The 26751-nt window shown below is 37.7% G+C and overlaps 1 protein-coding gene across 1 annotated transcript in view; it reads left to right on the forward strand.

Moving 5' to 3' along the window:
- LOC104397307 (contactin-associated protein-like 2) overlaps positions 1-26751 on the forward strand; it is a gene marked incomplete at both ends in the record, with an annotated part of 638963 nt that overhangs the window by 165345 nt on the left and 446867 nt on the right. Inside the window, one exon of the mRNA XM_010007259.1 lies at positions 26153-26356. Within this exon, the coding sequence (XP_010005561.1) occupies positions 26153-26356 (204 nt within the window). The remainder of the gene's footprint in view (positions 1-26152; positions 26357-26751) is intronic.

Genomic DNA, 26751 nt, shown 5'->3' on the forward strand with positions numbered 1-26751 from the left:
TAAACATCTTTAAAGTAACATAAGCTGTAGTTCAACAGGCATGAGATAGTCCATGTTTACCTTTGTTGTAAGAATATCATTATCCTTCAACTGTGTGCACTGTGTAATCAGAAATTAAAAAGAAAAAACTATTTATACAAAGGCTTGCTTCTTTTCTATCAGCTCAGTACCAGTCCTATCAGGCTCGTCAGATTTATTACTCCATGTCCATTGATAATAGCCATATCCACACTCAAGGTATTTTCATACTGAAACACTGTCATAGTAATTTGGAAGCTGTCCAAAAGTAATAAGGATTTTTACAAAGAAAATGAAACATTATACATCTAATGCAGGAAAGCACTTAAGGAGAAAGGAAATACTCAGAAGAAAAACTGTTGCTATTAGCTTCTGTCAGAAGACGCTGGTCAGTTCAGTTTATGCTGAGCAAACAGAGAGGCACAGTGAGAACAGATAAACAGAAAGGGCTTCAACCCTCTGGCAAAATGGAGAGGAACACAGGCACACGGTGAAACTACCCTCTGAGAAAAGGCCACGAGAGGTGCATTTAAGAAGCAGAATTTTTCAGAATGCACATCTCTCTGCATCTATACAGCAAAGACAGACCAACCTTGCTCTGGGACCCAAGTGTTCCCTGGTGCTGAAGGCTTTGCAGCCATCAGGTGCAGTACATCTGCAGTCTCTCAACAGTAAGAGCTTCATTCTGCCTCCTTTATTTCAGGAGTCCAGTGTTCAATGTATTTAGTGTACTGTATTTTGCTTCCTTTTGTATCTTCATGAACATTTATATCATGGACTGTCCAATAGTGTGTGGTCATAAAAGCCGGAGAAAGAAACAAGCAGGAAAAAATATTCTGGTGTTCAATTTGTAAACATAGTCAGATGCTTCTGATACAAAATATTAGTGTTAGATACTGACTTGGCCGAAGAAAGTCCACATATGTAATAAATCAACAAGCTATAAAAAAGATTCATATTCTCAGGCCCCAGGTATGATAAATTTGCTATCATCATGTTTTCTAGTGGTTCAAGAGCAAGAAAATAATAAGATTTTTAACAATAAGGCTAAAGACATGATTTACAGACTTCTAATCAAGTTTAATTCAAGCAGACGTCATTTCCATCTGACTGACTGGTTTTGCTTTTGAATTTTTTCTTCAATCCTCTGAAAATAATCTGGACATCCATAAATTGACGGGTCCGGATGGAATGCATCCAAGGGTGCTGAGGGAGCTGGCGGAGGTCATTGCTAGGCCACTCTCCATCATCTTCAGTAAGTCATGGGTAACAGGAGAGGTGCCTGAGGACTGGAGGATAGCAAATGTCACACCAGTCTACAAGAAGGGCAAGAAGGAGGACCCGGGTAACTATAGACCAGTCAGCCTCACCTCCATCCCTGGAAAGGTGATGGAACAACTTGTTCTTGGCACTATCTCTAGGCATATCAAGGACATGGGAGTGATCAAGAGCAGTCAACATGGTTTTACCAAGGGTGAGTCATGTTTGACTAACATTATAGCCTTCTAGGAGAATTACTAGGTGGATAGATGATGGTAGAGCGGTAGATGTGGTTTATCTTGATTTCAGTAAAGCATTTGACACCGTCTCCCACAGCATCCTCATAGATAAACTGAGGAAGTGTGGTCTTGATGATCAGGTAGTGAGGTGGATCATGAGCTGGTTGAAAGGAAAGGCTGGTTGAGGAAAGGCTGAGGCAGCTGGGTCTCTTTAGCTTGGAGAAAAGGAGACTGAGGGGTGACCTCATCAATGTTTACAAATATGTAAAGGGTAGTGTCAGGAAGATGGACTTAAGCTTTTTTCAGTGATGACCAGTGATAGGACAAGGAGTAATGGGTTCAAATTGGAGCATAGGAGGTTCAAGGTGAATATCAGAATATTTTTTTTTTACTGTGAGAGTGACAGGGCACTGGAACAGGCTGCCCAGAGAGGTTGTGGAGTCTCCTTCACTGGAGACATTCAAAACCCACCTGGACACGTTCCTGTGTGACTCTAAGTGACCCTGCTCTGGCAGGGGGGGTGGACTAGATGATCTTTTGAGGGCCCTTCCAACCCCTAGGATTCTATGATTCTATGAAAATATAGCTAAAAGATGGTTAATAACTGATCATTTAGAAGGTTTTCCCAGAAGAATTATGTGCAGTATAAAACTGACATTAATTTGGGGACTGTGGTGGGTACATTCCCTCTGCCTTCTTCTGGCTTCCCTCTATTGAGGGATGAGAAAATTGTAAGGATTACAAAAAAACTCTTGGACTGAGATCATGACAGTTGATTAAGAAAAACAAAAGCTGCACACCCAAGCTAAGCAAAAAGAGAATTAGTTCACTACTTCCCCTTGGCAGACAGATGTCCAGCCACTTCCTGGGAAACAGGGCCTCAGCATGCCTCATGATTATTTGGGAAGAGAAATTCCCTTACCTTCCTCCTTTCCCTGATCTTCTGTTGCTGAGCATGATGTCATTTGATATGGAATCTGTTTGGTCAGTTTGGTTCATCTGTCTTGGCTGTGTCTCCCCCCAACCTTTTGTCTCGCTCCAGCCCATTGTGGGGTGAGGGGTATGTGGACAGAGAGCCTTGATGCCTTGCAAAGCCTGTTCAATAGCAGCCAAAACACTGTTGTGTTTAACACTGTTTCAGCCACAGTTGTGAAGCACAGCACCTTATGGGCTGCTATGAAAAAGATTAGATTTGTAACCCTGTACAGAGGTAAAAAAAAGACAATGTTCACTTCAGCTGTCTTAATGAAGTATAACTCACCTACCTCTATTTCAAGAAGTGAAGTGTCCTGGTTTGAGCCAGGATGAAGCCAATTTTTGAATGGAATGTTTTTTGAGCTTACGTAGATATATGGAATGGAATATCTCTGGCCAATTTTGCTGTCAGTCTAACTCAGCCTCCTACGGGGGGGTCACAGATCTCCCCACAGTGTCTGAGCCGGCAGAGTGAAGGTGCAACCTTGAAGCCTCAGTAGTTAGAAAAACATTCCACTGTCTTATCAGCCTAGCAGAACACACTGTTGCTAGTTACAAGAAAGCTTACTGAAGGAAAAAAAAAAATCAGTAAAAAGAAAAATTGGCTTCATCCTGGCTCAAACCAGGACATGAAGGAAGAGGTTGAAGCTACTTCTAAAAGATGCCATCTTCTGCCTTACTGGCTGGAACATGAGATTTGCTGTAGGCATTCCGATGGTGTTGGAAGATTTCAGAGTTTTAGGAGCTTTGTTTTGTCTGGTTTTTCTAAGGACTCCATTTCTGATATGAACCTTGAACCAAAATAAGGATCTGTTCATGCTACTATGACAGATATATGTAGGGTATGTAAGTCAGAATAAATTTATTCTGTCTTCATTACCTTCCAATCTAATAGTATAGCCTATTATAATAATGAATATCTTGTTTGTCATCTATTTTGAATGGCATTATGGATTTGAATTATTTTCATTGTTGTCAGAATATATTTATAACACACTGCAGAGTACATGCTAGCTTGTGAATCTAGAAGCAGAATACTCCATGAACCAAATGCTAGTATTCCATTAGGACTTCCCCTCACTCCCCTGGGAGGATCAAACAACTTTAATAAAGATAGTTTGATGACTATTTAAAGTAAAGTGTTTCCACAAGGTGTCATTTCCTTTGCATGCTACAAGTGTTCTGAAAAATCATTAGAGACCCTCCAGTCTTGATATGTTAATTTCTGAAAAGTAGTCAGAGATAATAATCTGTACCTTTGTTGTGGAGGTACATAATGTATAAATGGAACCATGTTCTTTACTTTTGTAAGGACATAGCATCCTTCTAAGGAACTGGATAAGCTAGAGTGGGTCTCAAATCATTCTCTCATGGTTTTGCAACAAAGATGTGTTAAAAAATTTGAGACAGCCAACTATTTCTATGATTTAGTGGGCATTGTGGAAAGACTGAGTGGCCCATGCTTCTATCTTTAAGGTACATTCCTATGGTACATACCAAGCTGCTGTAGAATGTGTTGGCACAGCTCCATCCATCTCCCTAAGAGAAACAAGAGATGGTAGTTATCTGTGAAAATAAGTGCAGAGGAGAAGTACACTCCTGGATCCTGCAAACTGGGTGAACACTGGGCAAAATGCTAGAACACATGTTGATTTTGGGTTGTCCTCTGCATCTCTGCTGGCTGCCTGCTTCCTGTCACAGAGAATTCGGGGTAGGTCAACATCCTGCACACGATCTGTATTCAGCACCTGGCCACTAAAGTGGACTTAAAATTGGAACAATACCTCAACCTTTTATTTTCAGATAAGGTGGTCATTATGGAAACTAGCAACGAGAGAGTGTGGAGAGACTTGGAAAAGGCAGCTGTGCAATGCTGAAATCCCAATTTTGATTGGCATGTCCCAGAAAAACTCCACCTGCTCTAAGAAATTTTGTAGGTTTTGACAAACAAGGTAAATTCCCTGTAATAGCTCTGAGGAAGTTACCTCAGGCCAATACTTATAGGATAGCCATAAATCTTGAACTTGCTTAGGTTAAATGACAGGAAGAGATGTACAGCATAATGTCTGTAATTTTTCTGTTTCTAAGCATGCTGCACCCATGGTGAGCTTGTATCTATTAATAATCCTATCAGATAGTGAAGTACATGGTTTTCCTCTAGATTTTGAGGCAGGGTGTACTTGATCTGAAGGTTGGAGGCATTTTGGTGTTTACTGGAGGAGCCTTTGAGATAATTGTCTTTGCTAGAAATATTTATTTAAGACTAAGATAAACTCTTTTTATAATTCTTACAATTATTTACATCCGAGTACCTAGAGCTATAGCTACAAAGCTTATAGACATCAAAACATACACAGGGGAGGTATTTGTTCCTATTTTTGGAAATCCTTCTAGTTGTCATTCTGGGTCTTCAGGATTTGCAGTACTATTAAAAATGTGGACTTCAAATGATGTATACAAAGGTACATCCTCAGACCATTACTAATTAGAACAACCTAGATAAAAATTAATTTTTCTTCAAGGCTTCAGAAGTCTTATATTTCAGATACTTTGAGAAGTAATTTCTATCTCTTGTCCTGGTGTTACATTTTGAATGTTTTTTCCATAATAAGCTACATGCCATTACATGAAGATAGAAAATACGTTCAGTTATGCAAGAAGCACTTTTTTTATCTGTGATGAGAACATGAGATAGAAGGTGAGTTAGATCAATTTTACAAGCTGACATATTATCAGAGTAAAAATTCAAAATACAGACTTCTACAAAATTAAATATTTTAATGACCTCTATATTTGTCTTGGCATGATGGAACTAGTGTATTTGGTGCAATATTTAAATTTTTCACAGGGATGGAGATTACTTCTGGTTTTATATACATTTACTTATTTTGCCATAAGTCTTTTAAGTTTTTGATCAGAAATCGTATTGCAAAACTAAGTGTGTCATTTAAAAAAATCCTTGTTTATAAAATAGCAGCTCTCTTAATGGGCAGAAATGAGCAAAAACAATATTCAGGAAAGATGAAGCAGAATTTCTTAGCATATTTCTTCAGCATAAACTACTCAAAATCCAACAAGATGGTGGTGCCAGTTGCCTGCTGTCTTTATTTTTTCCCAATGAACTATTAGACATTTCATGTAATTCATTTGTGAACTCTATACAAATTATTAAAATAATATATAATGTCTTGAAAAGAATTGTGCTTTTCCATACTACTGGTAATTACTTGCAATGACAGAATTACATTTTAGGCTATGTTCCAGGACTTCCAGTATTATTATGGCCTAAAAATCCAAGGTGCCAGTGCAGAGTGAAAAAGTTTTTTTGCATATGAAATGGCATCTGTTTAAGATGGAAGTAAAGCTGCCTCTGGGTGACAGAGAATAAAGGAGGATAATTAAACATTGTAAATTAATTTCATTTCCCGCAAGCTAAGATGTACTGATGCACCATTTCCCTCCTCATCATGGTCTGTGCAGTGTGTAATTTGACATATGAATTATTCTAAATTGTATAAAACTGTTCTTGCAAAGGTATTGCATTTTGCTGATGCCTTCATTTTTTGTACTTTTATTTATTTATTCATTTTAATGACAAAAGTAAGATTCCCCTCAGTTTAAGACATTTCATAGCTTTTGCTGTCAGAAAAGGGCAGCCATAATGAATGTCAAATTCTACAAGAAGAGGAACTTGGTTAGGCCAGCATGTTTCATGTTTGTTCTTCATATTTGAACAGCACTGCAAGTGCAACACAAGACTATTGACTTTTTCTTCTGTTCTTGTGACTACTACCCCAGCCCTTTTGAAGTGCATCTGTGACATGTCATCTTTGTGTGACTTCACGGAAGTCATAAATAAATTTTAAGGCACAAAATGAATTTTAAGACACTTAATTATGAAGTGCAGACATGTAGGAAGAGGTAGCCTTGGTATTAAAATTGAGGAGGAGGCAGGGAAAGAAGAAGATGGGACATGACAGAGACAGAGAGAGAGAAGAGAAGGAGCTCACTGGCAGGAATAAGCATTATTTATGAGAAATGAGCTGCATCCTTGATAAAAGCCTGATAAGGTTGCGGGCACGGGTGACAGAAGAGACAGGAGTAACAAATCATGTACATCACACATAACAAATTCTAACAATATTTCTGAGCTTTCCACCAGTTTTCTACGTCAGTATTTCTTTGTAATGATTTCACTGACTTATCTTGGCAGTAGAAAAATCTAATTAGATTGGAAATTAATTAACAGATAAACTAACAGTACGAAACAGCACTACTCTAAAAGCTCAGTCTGGTCTTTCTAATTAGGCAGCTCTCTCTGCATGAAGTATAAATAACATAACTATAATATAAAGGGCAAAAGGGGCCATTTTGCTGGTAGACAGTGAAAACAAAAGCAGAAAAAAATCAAACCAAAATACCACTTCCTCAGTGATCTGTAACTCATCAATGAGGTGCACTAAGATTGTATTTTGTATATTGGATATATTTGACAAGTTCTAATGTGAAATCATGGAGTTTTCTTATGAAAAACAACTCAGAGTAATGAGAGTCTAGTAGCAGGGACTTAACTGGGATGAGAGCTGCGTAATTATTTACTTAGTTAATAAGCAAAATATTTCTTCCCATCCTCTGGGATTGGTAGACCAGTAGGTTTATTTTTATTTCAAGGTGCATAGCAGTTTCTCTTTGAAATTGTCCTTTTGTTTTGTATTGCTTTATTGTTTCATTTTAATGTTTCACTGCTTAAAGTTAAATGAAAAAGGATTGTGCCTGAAAGCCCTCATGTACATGAAGGACATAAACTATTTGAGAAATGTCCATTAGTTTAAGTGAGATTTTTGCCATCAGTACCTTAGGGATGAGGAATTAGTATTGCAAATAACTGGAAAGTCCCTTGAGCAAAAAACAGACCACAAAACAGACATGTATATTATCCTTCATTATCCTTCTTTTGTTGCAGCCCAGGATGCAATTGGTGTTCAGGGCTGTGAGCATGCATTGCTGTCTCATGTCCAGCTTTTCATCCACCAGCACCCCAAGTCGCTTTCTGCAGGGCTGCTCTTTGTCACATCATCCCCCAGCCTGTATTGATAATGATTGCCCTTGCTCAGGTACAGGACCTTGCACTTGTCTTTGTTCAACTTCATGAGGTTCACATGGGCCCACTCCTTCAGCTTAGCCAGGTCCATCTGGATGACATGACGTCCCTCTGGCAAGTCAGCTGCACCATTCAGCTTGGTGTCATCCACAAACTTGCTGAGGGTGCTCTCCATCCCACTGTCTATATCATTGATGAAGATATTACACAGCACTGTTCCCAGTATGGACCCCTGAGGGACACCACTTGTCGTGCAACTTCATCTGGACATTGAATCATGACCCTTTGGATGCGACCATCCAGCCAATTCTTTATCCAGTGAACAGTCCACCCATCAAACCCTATCTCTCCAACTTGGAGAGAAGGATTTTGTGGGAGACTGTCAAAGACCTTGCAGAAGTCCAGGCAGATGACATCCGTAGGTCTTCCCTTTTCCACTGGTGCAATCACTCCATTGTAGACAGCCATTATGTTGGTCAGGTAGGACTTGTCCCTAGTAAAGCCATTCTGGCTATCTCAAATCACCTCCCTGTCCTCCATATGCCTTATCAGAGCTTCTACAAGGATCTCTTCCATGATCTTCCCAGGCACAGATGTGAGGCTGACAGGTTGATAGTTCCCAGTGTCCTCCTTTCTACCCTTTCTAAAAATGGGCATAATGTTTCCCTTTTTCCAGTCACCAGGGTCTTCACCTGAGTGTCACAATTTTTCAAATATCATGGAGAGTGTCTTGGCAACTACATCAGCCAATTCCTTCAGGATTCTAGGACTAATCTTATCAAGTCCTATGGACTTGTGTATGTTCAAGTTCCTCAGGTGGTCATGAAACTTGTCTTCACATACAGTGGAAGGAGTTTTGTCCACCTGGTCCCCATCTTGTGGTCCTTCAACTTGGAAGGTGTGGGGAAAGTTGTTGCCAGTGAAGACTGAGGCAAAAAAGTTGTTAAGAATTTCAGCCTGCTCCTCGTCTGTTGTTACTGGTTCAACATTGTTGCTCACTGGGGGGGACTCTTTCTTTACCCTTCCTTTTCTGGTTTACATACCTGTAGAAGCCGTTCTTGTTTTTCTTTACATCCCTTGCCAAGTTCAGCTCCAGCTGCACCTTGACCTTTCTGACCTTATCTGTACCCAATTGGGCACTGTTCCTATACTCTTCCCAAGATACCTGTCCCTGCTTAAGCTGCCTGTGTAGTTCCATCTTGCCTTTTAGTTTGACTAGCAGGTCTCAACTCAGCCATGCTGGTCTCTTCCCTTCTGTGCTTGATTTCTTATACCTGGGGATCAAGAGCTCTTGTGCTCTATGGAAAGTGTCCTTAAAGATCTGCCAGCTCTGTTCTGCTCCCTTGTCCCTCAGGACTTCTTTCCCAGGGGGTCCTGTTGACTAACTTGAAGAGCTGGAAGTTTGCTTTCCTAAAATTCCAGGTCTTGACTGCCCTCCTCCTCTGACTCATATCCCTTAGGACTGGGAACTCGGCAGTGCATGACCACAGCAGCCCAGGTGGCCTCCAATCTTGACATCCCTCATCACTTGTATTAGTGACCATCAGGTGGAGTGTCACATCACCTCAGGTAGGGCTGTCTATTTTCTGGCTTAAGAAGTTGTATCATCAAGGCACTCCAGGAGTCTACTGCATCGCCTGCATCTTTCAGTATTACTTTTCCAGCTGATGTCAGGGTGGTTGAAATTCCCCAGCAGGATGAGAGCCTGCAAGCTCAATGCCTCGTGTAGCTGGCATAAGAATGCTTTGTCAGTAGGCTCCCCTTGATGGGGCAGCCCATAGTAGACACCAAGTATAAGATATTCTGTGTCCCAATGAGCTTTCTACTTGCTCTTGGCTATTCTTTAGGTTCATCTCCTCACACTCTTATCCATTTCCTAACGTAAAGGGCAACACCTCTACCCCTCCTTACTCACCTGATTAGCTTGTAACCATCAAGAGCCACACTCCAGTCACAGGATTAATTCCACCAAGTTTCAGTAATGGTCACTATAATAGCTTTCCAGCAGCATGGTAGCTTCTAGCTTCTTGTGTTTGTTGCCCATGATGCATGAGTTCATCTTGAGGCACTTCAGATGGGCTGTTGGCTGTGTCACCTTTTTAGAGGAGCACCCCTGAGGTTAACATGATTGAGGGAAAAAAGAACCTGGAAAATCCTAAGTTTAACTTAAAATAGAAGGTATTTACATTTTTTACAGTATGAACTGATTCTAAATGTGTTGCTGAGTAAGACTGTAAAAGAAACGATAGATAATTCACATAACACTTCCCTTTGTCAATGAGATGGTATAGTTGTTGTGTCTCTGTAAAGGTCAATTTAAATATCCATTTTGTTAAATGGTTTATTTCACCGATTTAGAAGAAATGCAGAGCTGTTCCTTGAAAGCATAGAAGATTGAATAAAGGTTACCCATAGGATTTAGAGAGACTGAGAATGTTGTTTATGCTAAAAGACATTTTTCAATTAACAAAGAAAATCTACCATAACAAACATAGATGCTAATGTAGGATATGAGCACATATGCCTGAAAGTACCGCTATTACAGAGCAATCTGCTCCAAAGTTCAAAGCAGTACTGATGCTGCTGAAGCTGAATTAGCTTTGGTAGTGATGGGTTTTTCTTGTAATAATTCTTCACTGTAGACAAGGCCATCTGAAGCAGTTTAAACACCTCTGAATGAAGAGAGTGTGCAGTCCATTTCATCTCCCCTTGCTTTAATTGCTCATCTGCCTGCACAGCAATGCCACAAGGGATCAAGGACTCAAAAAGTTACTACCAGAAGGACTCACACTGATTAAAATAAATGAGTGGAAGGAGTTTGGGTTGGGGTTTTTTTTGTAGTTCTTTTTTGCTTGTTTTAACTTTTATTACACATTTTATTAAAAAGAAAAAAAGATTGAAAATAAATGTGATTAAATAGCGTAATTAGAAAATTCAGTGAGGGAAAAAGGGTTTTGTTAGAAAAACTTAAGAATCAAAAATTAATAGGAAATGATCTAAGACCTTATAAGTTTTTATTTTTCAGCATAGCTAAAGGTGGTTTTTCTCAAAGGTTTCAGCCCATCCGTTAAGTCAGAGATGCTCTATTGTTGTAACATAATGTTTACAGACTACTGAAGAGCTCTTTCAGACAGGAGTCTTTCAATATTGTGCCTTCCTCCTACTTTTCACAGTAAATAGAAGATTACTTTATAACTATGCATTATGACCATGCCTCTTTGAAGCAGTTCCTCAGAACCAACCCAGCAGTCATTTGCTGTCTGTCAGGCTATGCAGAAAGGAATTTTGGTGTAGTTCCCCATAATGTGATATCTCAGATTGATCAGAGCTCCAGCATCAGCACCAGGTATTTGTAAATCTCTTAATGAACTGGGACTGGTACTGCATGTCCTTTGAACACCATGGGGTTTTATCTCTGCAAAAGTCTTTTATCCTCACTATCATAAACATATCTTGCAAAATGCTTACACTGTCCTGAAATAGAACATTCATACCTTTTACCTGTTGTTCTCCTTGTGTTTATTTGTTGCAAGTAAGACTGATTGAACACTTTCCACTGAAGCTATATTCTTCAGGGAGAAAATGGTATTTTGATGCAATGATAAGAGTAGTGTCTGATTTCTATGGGAGCTTGCAACAGTTCATCATAATCCATTCCAAAACAAACACTACCAATAAAAACATTTTTTTACATAATAATTTCCTTCTCCTCCAAAAAAAAAAATCAGAATTGTTTCCTAAGCAGTTTTAGGAGATGTAGTTTGGGTGTCATCCCTCCTTGGACTTTGCTTTCTAACCAATTGCATCTTCTATAAAGTACTGTGGACAATCTTTCTATTATTTAATACCGTGGCTCAGATAAGCAGAAGAGCAGAGAAGGAAACATGACCCTGGCAAAGAACCCCACAGGCTGAAAAAAACAAGATGTCAGTGATACAGAGCTATTTACCTAAAGCAATAATGATGGACCAGAATAATGACAGATTTGACTAGCTGTAAACACAGACACATACAGGTACACCAAAACAGCACTGCACATACAGTTTTTATTGTTCATTATTACACTGTATACCATTTGTTGGTATTGTTTGAGTGTATACTTCCTTGTTTGATTTGAAAATGGCATTTAAATGAAAGATGCAGATTGTGTAAAAATTCTGCCAAGTGTTATTCATCGGAGCAAGCAGAATTTTGTTTTTGTTAAGGAAAGCTGTGAGTGTTTTGTTACCTGAAGTAGAGCAGATTTTTTACTCAGTAAAAAGTTTTTTCACCTTATTTTTAAGTACAAGTGGCAGATTATCTTCACTTGCTGCACTTTGAATATTCCCTACATTTCTCATCTATATAATACTGTCTTGCTGATCTTAAATTTTCAGTTAGCAATTACTGGGTTTTGATTAAAAACCCTAGAAATTAATGGGTCATAAACCGTAAGTAAAAATAAAACATTAAAGATAACTTCAATACTACTGTAAAAGTTAAAAATGTGCATCTTATACTTTGTAGCTTGTATAGAGAATTTATGAAACTTTTTATTAAATTATTCTATTTCAGTCAAATAGTGATAAAGGAGGTTATGGGATACTAGGATTTTTTAAGTAGAAAAAAAAAACAATGGAGATAATCGTGGGAAGGTGTTCTTTTTTGAAATATATGAGAGGCCTCCATTGATTCAGAGTGTGGCTCTTTGTTAAGAAGTTAAATGTATTTGTTATGAGAATGTCTGCTTGGATAGCAGGAGGTAGCAGTTTTCAAACAGTGTATATACATATGAACCTGATTATAATTTTAAATAAAATTGCTTATTTTTCTCCCATTGGTTTCTGACAGAGTAGATTGTTCTTAATGCTTTTGAACATTGAAGGCACATTTACATGTGTACCTAAATACTGACCCTCTAACCATTATTTCAAAATTTACTTTGCCTCATCAGAGGAAAAAAAATCAAATGTATGTATGCATATTTTTTTTCCTTTAGAAGAATATCAATGCGTGGAGTAGGAGTTAGGTTATCTTTATTAAATCAGTGGAAGCATCATCCTTTACTTAGTAGAAGTCTAGTGATTAAGAAACTAGTTTCTGATAGAACATCTTAAGAAAGTCAGGAGCCTAGAAGCTGACTTGAGATTTTTTCCTGCTGCTTCAGTGGTGTTTAAAGTAGAGAAAAATTGGTGGACAAGAGGAACAAAAGAGCTGGCTATGCAAAGACCTATTGCATGCACAAACTGAACATGGTATGGAAGTCAGTCTCTTCTCCCAAGTTACAAGTGATAGAACAAGAGGAAATGCCAGTTGTGCCAGGGAAGGTTTAGTTGGATATTAGAAAAAAAATTATTTACTGAAAGAGTTATTGGGCACTGGAACAGACTCCCAGGGAAGTGAGTGAGTCACCATCCCTGAAGGTATTTAAAGTACATGTAGATGTGGTGCTTGGGGACATGGTTTAGTGGTGGACTTGGCAGTGTGCTAGATTAATGGTTGGACTTTAATTATCTTAAAGGTCTTTTCCAACCTAAACAATGCTATTATTCTGTGAATTGTCAGGTTTGTACCCTCTACGTGGTTTTCATCTGGTGAAGACTCATATTTTAATAAGTATTCTGACTATACTCTCTGAACAGTATTTATTGTTATTTCATGTGGCTGCCAGACACTTCTACACTTGCAACTCACTGCCTGGACAACTGGCTGCCATCCAGCAGTAAAATTAACGATGAGATAAAGGCAGCTCATTTAAATGTGAGATACTTTCTAAAAGTAATGTTAAACAAATCCAATTTTTAAAAAAGCATAGTACAGTTTTTACATGTTACACTCAGGACTGCAACCTGAGATGAGCTACTCGTAATATGTTTGATTGAGCTGCCATTTTCTCATCTTTCACTTCTCTTGTTACAAATTGTGTGACTCATACACTTATATTCCTACACTCATACCCCCTAGATACGCAGTTTCCTTGCAAAAATTTAGAGTGCTGTGAGTAGAGCCACCAGCTCCCCAAGGTTCTGTTGGAGGTACTGAATGAGCATCACATGCTGGTTGGTGGCCAGTTGTCCCAGCAGTGAGTAGACAGTGCAGAAGTGCCCAGTAGCTACTTGACAGCAGTGGGTTGGCAGGTTGTGCATGCTATATGTGGGTGTCATATTGCATACCAGGTCGTATCTCAGTGTAGTAAATTTGTCTGCTACACGCTTTACTTAGTTGATTTGTTCTAAACAATGTTGCCTGGAAAAAGGGTAAAAAAGAAATGTTCAAACACTGTACCAATCACAACTGGTTCTGTAAGAAAAATGTGTCTACGTGTCTTGTTTTAGCACAAAGGAAGAACAGTTTTAAAGAAGGGAAGGTGGCAGATCTTTGCAATAGGATTTAGTTTTCCATGTCTGAGTTTAAAGAAAAACAAATGCCTCCTCCTCTTTTATTAATGTCTAGCATCCATTGCTTTGTGACTGAATAGCAGCATCTTATGCACTTGGAGTGAGTTGTCTATATGCATTTACATGCTTTTCTTACGGTCCTGGAACAATCTTTACTATTATTTTCCCTTTGCTTATTGAACATAGTAGATTATACCCTGAGTAGCAGCTATGAAATTTAACCTATTGTGTGAACATGAGTATTTGCTGTTGTGACAGTCACTAACATACAAAGCTAGTTGAATTAATTTTAAGAAGCAAATACACTCTAGCAGATTTTTGGAAGTAATTATTGACAAATGTATTTCACTGTTTCCATCATCTGAAAGATTCTTTCATAGTTTGAAAGACAGAGAAAGAAAGCATTGTTTCAAATCATTTGCAGACATTGTTTGGATGCCTTTAATAACAAATTAATGCTCCCAACAAGAAAAACGCTCCCATCTAAAAAGAAAACTTGCATTTATGCTATTATGAATCCTCCCTTTAATTTTGGAAGAAAAATAAATCATGTAATGGATTTTAGAGACCTTTCTTTTCTTGCAGATATATTCTTATTATATTCTGAGCCTTCCTGACATTTCCAGCTGATTGACCAAAACTGCCATTTCATTCCCTTACTGAATCTGATTCCTCTATTGAGCAAAACTTGTATTTCCCAAAACTTTAAGCAAGCAGTTTGATGTGTCAATCGAAACATTTTCTTTCCTGAACTCTGAGTCTTACCAAGTTTACTTGCACAGCATTCAGCAGCAACACAGGGCTTTGCAATAAGCCACACTGACAGTATTAACTGAGTCTTGTGGTGACTCGGTGGCCTTGAGAGACTGGTGTCGCACAGCCCACACCACAGCATCGTAATATTCCTTCACCTGGTAAGGGAAGAGCAAGTACTGCATGGGGCGTGGGAATCTCGTCCCCCTGTGTTCTCAAGTTTCCTTCTCCAGGAAACCACAGTCTGAGGATTTTGTACATCCCTGCTGGGTTACTGCAGCCATTGCTCCCCAGTGCTCAGGATGCAAGTGGTCCAGTCCATTAACTGGTGCTAACAGCAGTGACTGCAGGGACCATGATGGGCTGCTCTGGCTGGGCCTGGGTCTGTGCCCACCAAGGGGGAGAGACTGCTCCATATTCTCTCCCAGGAAGGCCCCTGGCCTGTGCTGTGCTGGACCTGGGTCTGCTGTATCATTGAGAAGCCCATTCTCAGTCACCACAGAGCTTGGGCTGTCCCTGGCAGCAGGCAGCACAGAGCCCCGTGCTGCTTCCCCTGCTACCTCCCCCAGCTGGGTGCTCACTTTGGTTAGGGTGCCCAGGCCCAGATTGTTACTGGGGTCTCTCCTGCTTTGCTCCTAGCAGCTGCCTTCCTGGTTCTGTCTCCAGGCTGGGGGAGCTGAAGCCAAGCCCTGCCTACTTCTAGGGTTTATTTTCAAGCTGGAGAAATTGGTGCCATGGGGACTCAGAGCTGTGTATGTGCTGCTTTGATACAGAAGGCACGCTTTTTTTTAACTCTTTGGGCCTGAGGCATGCAAGGTCACTACATAATTTAAAGAATGCACGGAAGGCTTCTGGCTTCTAAAATAACTCTCTATAAGTAAAACTACCTGCCTGGTTGGTCTTAAGATCATGTATGACTGTCTCTTGCACCTTATGGCCTCTTTCAGGCACCTGTAACTTTACAGACATGAGCTTCAAAAACATCTGACAAAACAGCTGTAGCTTTGGATTCTAATGTCTGTAATTATTTTAGGGCTTGAAAAGTTAAATGAGAGAAACCCATTAGGCCAGAAAAAAGAAAACAGTAGTACTGGATGAAGACCTCAAGTCACAACAGTAACGTATTTCAATATATACTATTTTAATTATTGCACCTGCTGTATGTTAATCTGTGTTGACTGGATGTGTGGGAGGTCTCTACGCTCTTACTGAGGAGCAACTCTCATCCTTCTGTTTTTTTTTAGATTTTAGTGATGGGGAATAATTCTGAGTTGAGGAGACTGAATTGATGGCACTGACTGTGCAGGGCAGCTTGAAATGTTCATAGGAGAGGAACAGCTAGTCACACAGCTGAGATACCATAAGCAAACTCACACTGAAGAAAGACTCTTCAGAACTGTTCTGGCAAGTGGGGAATTTGAAGGTCTTTAACTCTGTGACATCAGCAAATCTTAAGCTGTAAACCATGCTAGAAAACATATTTAAGTCATGTCTGGTAGCAGGGAGGGCGACAAAATGTATTGATGATCTTGGAGAGTGCAGCTTGATAAACACCAAGGAGAATCCCTTGCTGGTAAAAGCAAATTTCCTTTTTCAGGTCAGGAAAAAGATGAAAGCCCAGTTAACTGAAACTCAGTGCTTCTGGCAGAATAAGATGTGCAAATAGACTTGGAGCAGGTGTGTTGTACTAGATCTCGTCTAACCTTAATGATTTTGTGATACATGCACTTACCTGCTCTTAACCTGCTGTATAACCTGTCATGGAGAGACCTTTTTAAACAAAACTATTTTTTTCCCTCCCAGGGAACTATCTCACCCTATACACTTGGTATAACAGAAGTTGAGCATTTCATATTGCTGCATATTGAATTATTTGGAGATTATCTTTCTATGGAATATAAACAAAGTTGCAAGTGATGCCATTGCAGCTCCAGATCCTTAATTTTTTGCTCATTGTTATTCACTTAAAACTGGCAACTGTATGCCCTATTAAAATACCTCAATCCTTGGGGGCCATCTCCATGTTAGAGTAAGTTATTAGACTTTCACTGAACTAAATCAGAACTAAATCAACTTAAATCATCTGAAAATGGAGTGCTGACTCACAACCTTGGATATAAGTGGGCTTGTGTTTTAATTATACATGCTGAAATACCTACAAAGGAATTGAAAAACACTACATTTGGCAACCATTAAGTTCACCACTTGATCCATGCACAATAGAGTTCATGGCTTCCAAGTTAAAAACTGACACCTTTTCTTAAATGGCAGTGTACAAGATGGCACTGAGTAAAGAATACATTAGAGATATTCATAGTCTTAGAGTTGTTGGATGTTAGGCAAGGAGAGGAGAAAATAATTGACTTGAATTACTAATCTTGAACTATTTGCTCAAGATTAAGTTCCAGTGGTCTGCTTATCTGATGCTGTGCTAAACAGAAGTTATTTGTCTCTGACTAATTTGGACATATGACAGAGAAGCTGAAATGTCTGATAAATGCGTAAAGTTGTTCCAGTATCTTTTTTGCTGAAGGATTTACATCTATTAACTCATCATTTTTAATTTAAATGCAGTAGCTGAATAGCAATACTCTCCATCTTAGTGTCTCTTTCACTAAAGTAAATGGGTGCAGTAAGATGGAATTAGTAGCAGCAGACTGACAATTGGAAGAAAGAAAGACAGTAGATCCATTAGAAAGGCATTTAATGACACACATTCCTGTGCCTTTGTCAACAGCGAGGTTAATCAGTAGCATAAATGTGAGTGCAGTCTTGCACTCCTTGCTCTGTGGGGTCAACTGCAGAAGTTCAAATTACAACAGTGAGATTTTTACTGTGTGAGATTTAACTGAATAGAGCAGCCTGAAACTGTCCCTGCTGGATATTCCTTAATCAGTGTGTATGCAGCTCCCTAGAAAGTTCAATTTAAATTTGTGCTCCATGGTTGGAAGAAGTGAAAAATACATGCTTGAGAGTGCTTATGTGAATAAAGGGTATAGAATGTGATCCAGAAAGAAGAATTTGGCCATGAGTAATGAGTCTTCTTAAAGTGCACAGACATTAAAAGATGTGTGGGAAAGATTATGTACCATCAGATGATTGAATTGGGTGACATCAGCTAAAAAAATCAAGAAAGAGAAATTCTAAATCATTATGTCGTAGGTCAACTGTATGTCTTCCGATTTTCATGCAGCTGTAAACATTAAAATGAGAGCTCCAGCTAGTCATCCGTTTTCTTAATGTTTTCATAGATTGTCTTGTCCATTTTGTACCTCATTTAGTCACCAAGTAAATTGAGTGTAAATGTTATATGTTGTGGTACAGCTTCTGTCTTTGCTGTAGTTTGGTTTTTTTCATTAAGTAATTAGCAAGCTCAGCAATTTAATAAGGACTGAGACCTGATTTCACCATTTACTTTGTGAGAGTCAGAGTTGTCCTTTTTTATTGACCTGGAGCTCTAGTGATTTACTTTTTTAATAAACAGTAAAAACATTAGTAGAGTAGCTGTTTTCAAGTAGATAAAGTTCTTTACTGTACCTGGTTTCAGGTTCAGTTCAGTTATAGACATTAATGTTCCCATTGAGATGCAATATCCAATGGCAGATTTCACAATGAAGGCTAGAACCAAATGTGTTGATGGTTGAGATGATTGTTTCTGACTTTTAAATCAGAAAAAAAAAAAAAAGTACAAAAAAACGGAGATTCTTTCAAATATTTCAATTTTACATATATTTGTTACCAAATCTATTTGAAAATACCATAGCTAGAGAATGAATCATAGAGAGCATTTTGCTGCTTCTAATGCCAGATGCCTGAATTTTAACTTTTGCAATCATAAATGACCCTTGTGATGCTATGTGTATGAAAACTTCTTAAAGTATAAGAACTCATGTATTAAACTGCTTCTGTTTTGTCCATTTGGTGAATACTATTGTACTCTGACCTGGAAAATCATGAAATAAAACATGATTGTTACAGCTAGAAACACTGGAGGAGGTTTTGGTAAAAGGGAATAATTTGATGACCTTGCGGCTCTCATTTTATCAGTGGTGAATGCAGATGATGTTCATGTTAGTATAACTTGGAGATGGTGAAGAATACAGATTTTAATTTGCAGCTTATAGTTAAAAGGTAATGAAAAAGACTCAAGTATTTAACTGCAGGATGCAGCAGGCCTTCAATTTTTGTTCCTAATTTGAACCTGAACTATTTGAATAAAATTATTTTAAAGATAAATAAGTGTGCATCAACAGTAAAATCAGTTACATTCTCAGGACAAAATACTCATGTTAAAAAGCCTTGTTTATAAAATACCGCTACCAGATACAAGCAAGCTCCGGGGTTTTCTGGTTGGAAAAAACCAAACAAATAACCAGACCAACAACAACAAAGTCCTCAATTGTTTAAACAATTAAATAATTAGAATTAGGCAAATAAACACATTGCCGTGGAAGTTGTAATTTTTTTTGTTGCTCAGTCTCTTACCTCCACAATGAATAGATTTCTTCTAATAGACCACATCTCAGACCATGCATAGCAATTGATTTTCTGGAACCAAAAACCAGAAAGGATTATGGAAGGAATCATTTTTATCAGAGCTGAAGATCATCTTGAATTGCACTTTTACCTCACTTCTCTCTCACACCGCTAGTAGTCCACTACACTACTAGTAGTAGAGCATAAAATTCAGTATGTTCTAATTTATAAACTATGGTTAGGATTCATAAGTTTAAGGCTGAACTGCGAAGTGTGCTTATAAACATGTTCATTGCCTCATTTATCTGCTTTATAGTATAAGCACAACATATTTTAAAATCTTCCCGTTTGCTTTTTAAATGAAGTTGTCTTTTCAAAAGCTGAAGAATTAAAGAAAGAAAATTTTCTTGGAAATCTCATGTTGCATAAGATCTGGCCAGAAAAAAAATCGTCAACCAGAGTGTTAAGTGCTTGAAAAATCATCCAAGTCATTTACACCCTTAAGACAATAATTTTGTGGTGCATTTGAAGGCTTAGTCTGAGTTCCTAAGTCTTACTTTCATTCAAACTTTTTTAGTGTTTTCTTTTGTGTATGCTGTAGCTAACGCCGTGCCAGACCTGCACATTTTCTTCAAGAACCTACTTTTACAATTATACAAACCAGAAGTTAGGTGTAACTCGGCAGTGTATTGCACTGGTGTAGACACTCATCACAAAATGGTTAGTTTGGGGAACAGTTAGCTTGTGTAGCAATGTAGTTTAACAGCTACTCAAATTAGAGAAAGAATCCATTTATCCAACTGAAAAAAGGAGTGGGGACTTCTAGCCATGGTCATTAAATTGCATTTCATTATACTGTTTTCCTTTTTATTTGTCTCCTGCTGTTTATTCATTTCACTTGTTGCTTTGTTTCTTATTACACATTAAATTATTACAGGTAAGAACCACAGGTTTACAGACATTTGCACAAGAATTAGCAAAATGAGTAGCAGTATACCAGAATTATAAAGACAACAGTGATAATAATAGAAAAAAAAATGCCAGTGCCTTGTAATTCAGATAAAACTTTAAAAATATTGTGTGCTGTTGGCATATCTTCAGTGGATAATGCACTCAAAACTTGGCAGAGCATCCTCACCACCTTAGGGATTACTTCCTCATGGATTTATTTTCAGAGTTTCTGGCAGGTATAAAAAAAGTAAGAATAAAGTTTCTTGGTTTTACCCAAGAACTGAGTTTAAAATGCACCTTGGCAAAACATTATTTGTTACTTTGATACTGTATTGCCATATATACATTGTATCTAATGTAAAGAACAGCAAGACAAAAAGATCCAAATCTCATAGCAAATGTATTTTTTCTTTTTCAAGCACTGACATTGCTTAGGGTTGGATTCACAGACAGGTAATAACAGCATTCAGATTCAGCGCAGTGGAAGTGAAGCAGGCAACAGAAACCTAAAATTCGTTTTCCTTTGCCTCATACTCCAACAGTAAGAAGAAGTGTATTTGATTGTGTGTGCAAAACACATCTGTATCTCTATTAGGTTTGGCACTTTGGTTAGGTTTTGGTGGGGTTTTGCCTCTGTGGCAGATGTGCTGCCTTTTGAAAAACAGAGTAAAGACTGTTGTCAGTTTTACTGCACATGTTTCAAGCGAGGGAGTTGCCCGTCTTCTTATGGCTGGACTGTCATGCCTGAAGGTAATGTTCAGACATGGTACATTTGGCTCTGTGCCTCATTTGAAGAAAATGTAGAAGAGGGGACAACCTTTTGACTGTTGTGCTGGGGCATGGCTGCCTCATTTTTCTGATGCAATGTCAAGTAGTAATGAATGCCTTACTAATATGAGTTCTGCTAACTTATTGCCACTGAAATTTGTACTGCAAAGACTCCAGTGGCAAATTTGACATGCCAATGTGTGGCCAGTATTTGGAAGTACTGAAAATGTAGACAAAGGTATTTCTGAAGTAATTTCTATGTATTTAATTTATCATGAGTAGTAACAAAACTAGATTTTGGGTTTGGTGTGATTTTGAGCCTTACTCTTTGCTTTATTAGGAGAAAACCTCATTTTTACTGTTAAAATTTGTAAATAATACACTGTTTATGTGCTTGTATTTGTCATAATGATATTTTAGTAGCCATGACTAATAGCTTCAACAAATTAAACTACACCTGTGGAATACTTTGCCCCAGCCAGAGATGCTTTGGTGCATCTCTGATAGATGCTCAGTCCATGGTTAACATTATTTCTTACAATAGTATTAGTATGTCAGACCTAAAGCTCCCATTATGGGGCAAGAAAAAAATGCTACAAGTGAAGATCTTTCCCCTGTAAATCATTTAACCTAAACAGAAGATTTAAGCAGATGAAGTAGAGATAATGTAGGAGAAATAATAGAGTGAGAAGATTTTTCTAAGGTTGCTGTGGATCAGTAGTACAGAGCTTTTGTATTTGTGATCCTAGTGAAATCCTTGGTACAGTCTTTGTAAAGTCAATCATTCAGAAATCAGCAGTGATATAAAACTGTATGCATTAAATTTACAATTAATAATGTTGATTCTGATTGCTGTACAGTAGTAAGCATTTTTCCAGAAAGCACTTTGCTGATCTGCTTCATACTGATTGGTGTTATTTTACTGTGTTTGAGAGAAGGGATTTTTTAGTAATTCCAGGCAGTAGCTTTGTGGAAGTCTCAGTATTGAGTCTTTATGAATGAGCACTTCTTAAAGTGCTGACACTGAGAATAATTCTATTTCTCTCATCAGAAAGGGACAAAACAGAGAAGTTCTGGACTTTGAGTTGGATTTGAGTTTTTTTTATAATTCATTAATAAATGAATTTGGATCACCAAATAAAATACATTTACACAAATTTGATTTCCTGACCGTATTTTACCAAATTCTGCATGTAGCCAAAATACAGGAGAAAAGAAAAGGTAAGAAGAGCTGTGACTGGTGACTTATTTCCCTTTGAGATTTGGGAATGGGGTCACATTTGTCACTCAATTTCCTGTCGATATTTTTGTGGCTTCCTGACTTTATTATTTTTAAAGAAAAATTTAATGCAGTGATGCCTATGATTAATGAAATAGTTTTAATGTCTCATAGGAGACATATACAGGGATAAGGCCTAACACATCTTCCTAGCTGCCTGAAAATGATGTTATATATTTTGAGATGTTAATGATGTTATCCAGTCCATCCATATTATAGGAAATTCAGTAGAGGATAAATAAATTTGAAAATAATGAGAGCTGTTCCTATTTAAATATAATTTTAAAGGACCAGTAAATTGTCCTTTCTTTCTCCCTGCACTGTATGTAATGAATTAAATCTCTTTTCTAAAAATGCTGGTATTAGAGTGGCTAAGGATGAGAAAAAAAAGTGTATTTGCTCTGCAATTACAGGAATTACATGGTTTACTGTCTAAGTACCATTCCACATCATGGTAATTGTAATGATATTAAATAGCTGAGTGTCATCATACAAGGAACACAAGTCATTGCCACAGTTCCACATATCATAACTCTTAAATATAATTGCTATATAATCTTTAGGTGATTGGATTATCATGCAGACCCTTGTGCATGCTTCCAGCACAGCTATGCATAAAAAAAAGCTGCTTAATCAAAGATGACTGCTGTTTCTTTTTATAATTGAATTATTTTCAAAACATGGCAATTCAGGGCCAGGCTTTGAGAAAATGTGCTACTTTTATTCAGTTTTATAAAGTGCGTGATATGAATTTGCCTCAATGAATAATATGAAGAACACATATGCATAGCTGCTACAGTGGCTGAGGTGCAAAAGGGATACTTGCCTTTTCATGAGCAACATTTGGTGAGTCCCCAAACCAACAGAAGTTCAATTATTGCCCTGATCAGCTTTGGATCATGTGCCTGACTGTTAAGGTAACTTTTGCAGATGTTACAAAGTGGTACCAGCTGGCCTTGGGGGAAAGATGATACACCATATACGGGTTCCTCTAACCATCAGAAAGCAAATTTAACAGATGTTAATGGGAGAGAATCTCTGACATTGTATATGAAATAACATTTTTTATTATATATCTTTGTCATGAAGGTTGCTTAAGCTGCAATGTCCATCTATATTCTTGCATTTGTAGAATTTGTTAAAGGCAGTTGTATGTAGCTTTGAAAGAGGATAATCTGTACAGCAAATTTGCTTTACATGGAAATATGATTTTTGTGATAATTGAGTGACTTTCATGTATTCATTTTTCTATAAACAGCTTTCAGGCTTTTCTAACTTATTTTCTAAAAGTAGACACAAAAATCTCAAGAAGGTATTTCTTGCATCTCTTGGCAGCTTGCAAGGCAAAAAGAGAAGCTGATACAATCTCTGTCACAATATTTTTCTACCCGTTTTCTTTGTTTCTTCAAAACAAATTCCAGGAGTAAATAAATTACTTGAGTTCTGAGCATATACAAGATAACACCACCTCTGAAATCACAGAGTGTTGCTTCTAAATACAGATTCAGAATATGAACCAGGGTGGCCTAATTTCTGGGAGCAACATCTGCTTCTGTGACCAAGAAAATGTATCCTCATTGCGTGCTGATAACTTGCTAATTGATTTCTTGTATCACAAATAAAACATTCTGATACTTAATTTTGAGTTAATTCACATTCTTGGAATTTGTCATTTGGAATAACCAGATTACACTGAGAGTTTTAGTTGCACTTAAAGCTTAGTAAGTATTTATTATTTGAATGTATATTGTAAAGTGTGTTTTCTGAAGAAAAGTGGTGCTTCTAATATATATTGCTGCATTCTGACATACATGAATTGGGTATTTTATACTCATAAATATGGGATGTTACTGTCAATTTGTAATGCACAAGTTTTATGTAACGAATAAAATGTTTTCCTCATTTAGATGGCGTTAACGATAAGGAGGTCAACGTTTAGTTCATCAAGAGTCTTTGCAAGTTTAGGAGGATTTAGGGCTACGTTCAAGTTATATGGTTGTAATCTGTTTCATTGCAGATTGCAACTGCTAACAACAAATCTGACACCCGTGGGTCCAAGTGCCTTAGTTCTTTTCCAATCAGAATCCGCTATGAACGGAGGCCGCACGATTATAGTGCAAAGAGCATCCCTGTCTATGTGTCTCTTCTTTTTCATGGCAAGAAGAGTCTAGAACTGATGTTTCCAGTTATGTGATGCAAGTAATGACAGGATTGGAAAGTATACATGTCATGGGTTATTTCTAGCCTGGCAATTAAGGGTGAGGGAATGCTGTGGAAGACTCACAAATAGTTTGATAGAATTTGAAGCAGTAGTTGGAACTTAAAATTTTTTAAAAATAAAGTCTTCCCTTTGATCTTCTTTCCACAGACGTGGTAATGGGTCCATGTGATCCATTAAAAAGTTTATGCATTTAAAAAAAAATAGTATTTGTCATTGGTAAGAGCCTTCAAATCTTTCTGTGACTATTACCCATATGTTTTATGATAATCAGCTTCTTCTGATTGAAATATGTTAAAAAAAACCATTAATGTGAAACCAAAATGCATTGCATATGCCTATTAATCTTTTAGAAAGGAGAGGAACAGCATCTGACATCAGAAAATTTGCTAGGCTCTTTCTGCAGGTAACTAGCAACAAGACAAGAGGGCATGGCCTGAAGTTGCACCAGGTGAGGTTAGGTTTGATATCAGGAAACACTTCCTCATGGAGAGGATGATCATACATTGGAATGGACTGCCCAGGGAAGTGGTGGAGTCACTGTCCCTGTATGTTCCTGTATGAAAGGCTGGATGTGGCACCTAGAGCCATGGTCTAGCCAATGTGGTAGTGGTAGGTCATAGGCTGGACTTCATGATCTCGGAGGTCATGTCCAGCCTCAGTAATTCTGTGATTCTGTGATAATAGTGAAAACAAGTTAGGAATTTTTAAAGGCTGCAAGGAGTCACTGAAAAAAAGACCACAGAAATAGGCAAAAATCAGATGTAGTTAAAGAATATATGATAAGGTGCCATCCTTAATTTCATTCAGAGGATGAGACGAGTGGTATGAATATGGTATGCCTATAAGAAATGTGAATGTTTTTTAAGAATATGGGTGAGAAATACTTTTTTCTTTTAGAAGTGAACATTTTTATTATTTCCTTTTTAAGATTTTTGCTTAGTGACTATTAAAATTGTCAGTTGTGAATACTGAGGATGAAATGCTTGTTCAAATAGTAGCTAAGTTACTGGTTAAGTATTTTATAAGGGGGATTTCTTGAACAAATCTGTGTAAATTTTTAGAGATCAGTATATGTTTACAATCTGATACTGAGCTTCACTTAAAAGACTCAATACTCAGCAGAAGTACATCTGTTGAATGGAATCAGGTTCTGCAGGTATTTTTACTGTGGATTAACCTCCAGAAAACTGTGGCTCATTCTTTAGAGTTGAGATTAAGTCATGAAAATAAGACAACTTGAAATTTTGTAATGTCATCATGCAACATTTATATGAATATTGGTATGACTGTAAATGATAATGAATACATCTCTCAATTCCCACATTTTGAACAAAATCAAACCTGGAACAAAAAATATCCAAAGATATAGATTGTTTTTCCTTCTCAAAATTAGTTAGAGATAACAACTTACCAAGTTTTCCATACAAAACTGAATTAGACAAGGCTAATGCATACATACAGTTTGAGGAATCTGTTAAACTTGGTAGGCAATTTCTTTGGGTCCATGTTTTACCATTTACAGTCTTTATTTCCTGTGGATTGAATTTTTGTTCTGCCTGGTTCCTACTTTTTATAGTTTTTAATTATGGTCAAGAGAAAGTAGTTTACAATGCATATCACACTTGCACACTTTTTATTCTGTTCAGGTGCAATCTACATATGGCATGTCTGTTTTTTCAGTGCTCACAAGATATATAATCACTCATCAACAATATTATTTGATTTTTCCTTTAGGGGCTGATGTTATCAATTTTGATGGCCATGTAGTGTTACCATACAGATTCAGGAACAAGAAAATGAAAACACTGAAAGATGTCATCTCTCTGAAATTTAAGACCTCTGAAAGCGAAGGTGTAATCTTCCATGGAGAAGGACAGCAAGGAGATTATATCACCTTGGAACTGAAGAAAGCCAAACTTGTTCTAAATTTAAATTTAGGTATGCTTCGATTGTGTACTTCCGTGAGCTTTTAACTCTCTCACAAAAGCTTTAAGTCAAATGTTACATCCTTTTTCCCCAGTAATGTGGTAAACCACATCATTTAATCAGATAACTCGGTGGAAATGTTCATTCCCTTTCTTCATTTTTTTCTGTTTCATTCCTTCCTTTTTACTCTGTGTGAGATATCATCAAAATAAGATTGTACAGAAAAACAGGTTCAGCGATGTATTAATTAGAAATGTGCCACAACCAAAAGAAGCCTCGCTAGAATCATATTTGGCCTTAGCTGTGTCATTTTGTGAGAGAAGGACACTGTCATGAGTGCTACAGGAATTGCAGCTAAAAATGCATCAAGCTGGACGCCAGAGGACACATTAAGCTTAGGTTCAGCA

The sequence above is a fragment of the Chaetura pelagica genome, unplaced genomic scaffold, assembly GCF_000747805.2.
Source record: "Chaetura pelagica isolate M959 unplaced genomic scaffold, ChaPel_1.0 scaffold431, whole genome shotgun sequence".
NCBI classification, from domain to species: Eukaryota; Metazoa; Chordata; class Aves; order Apodiformes; family Apodidae; genus Chaetura; species Chaetura pelagica.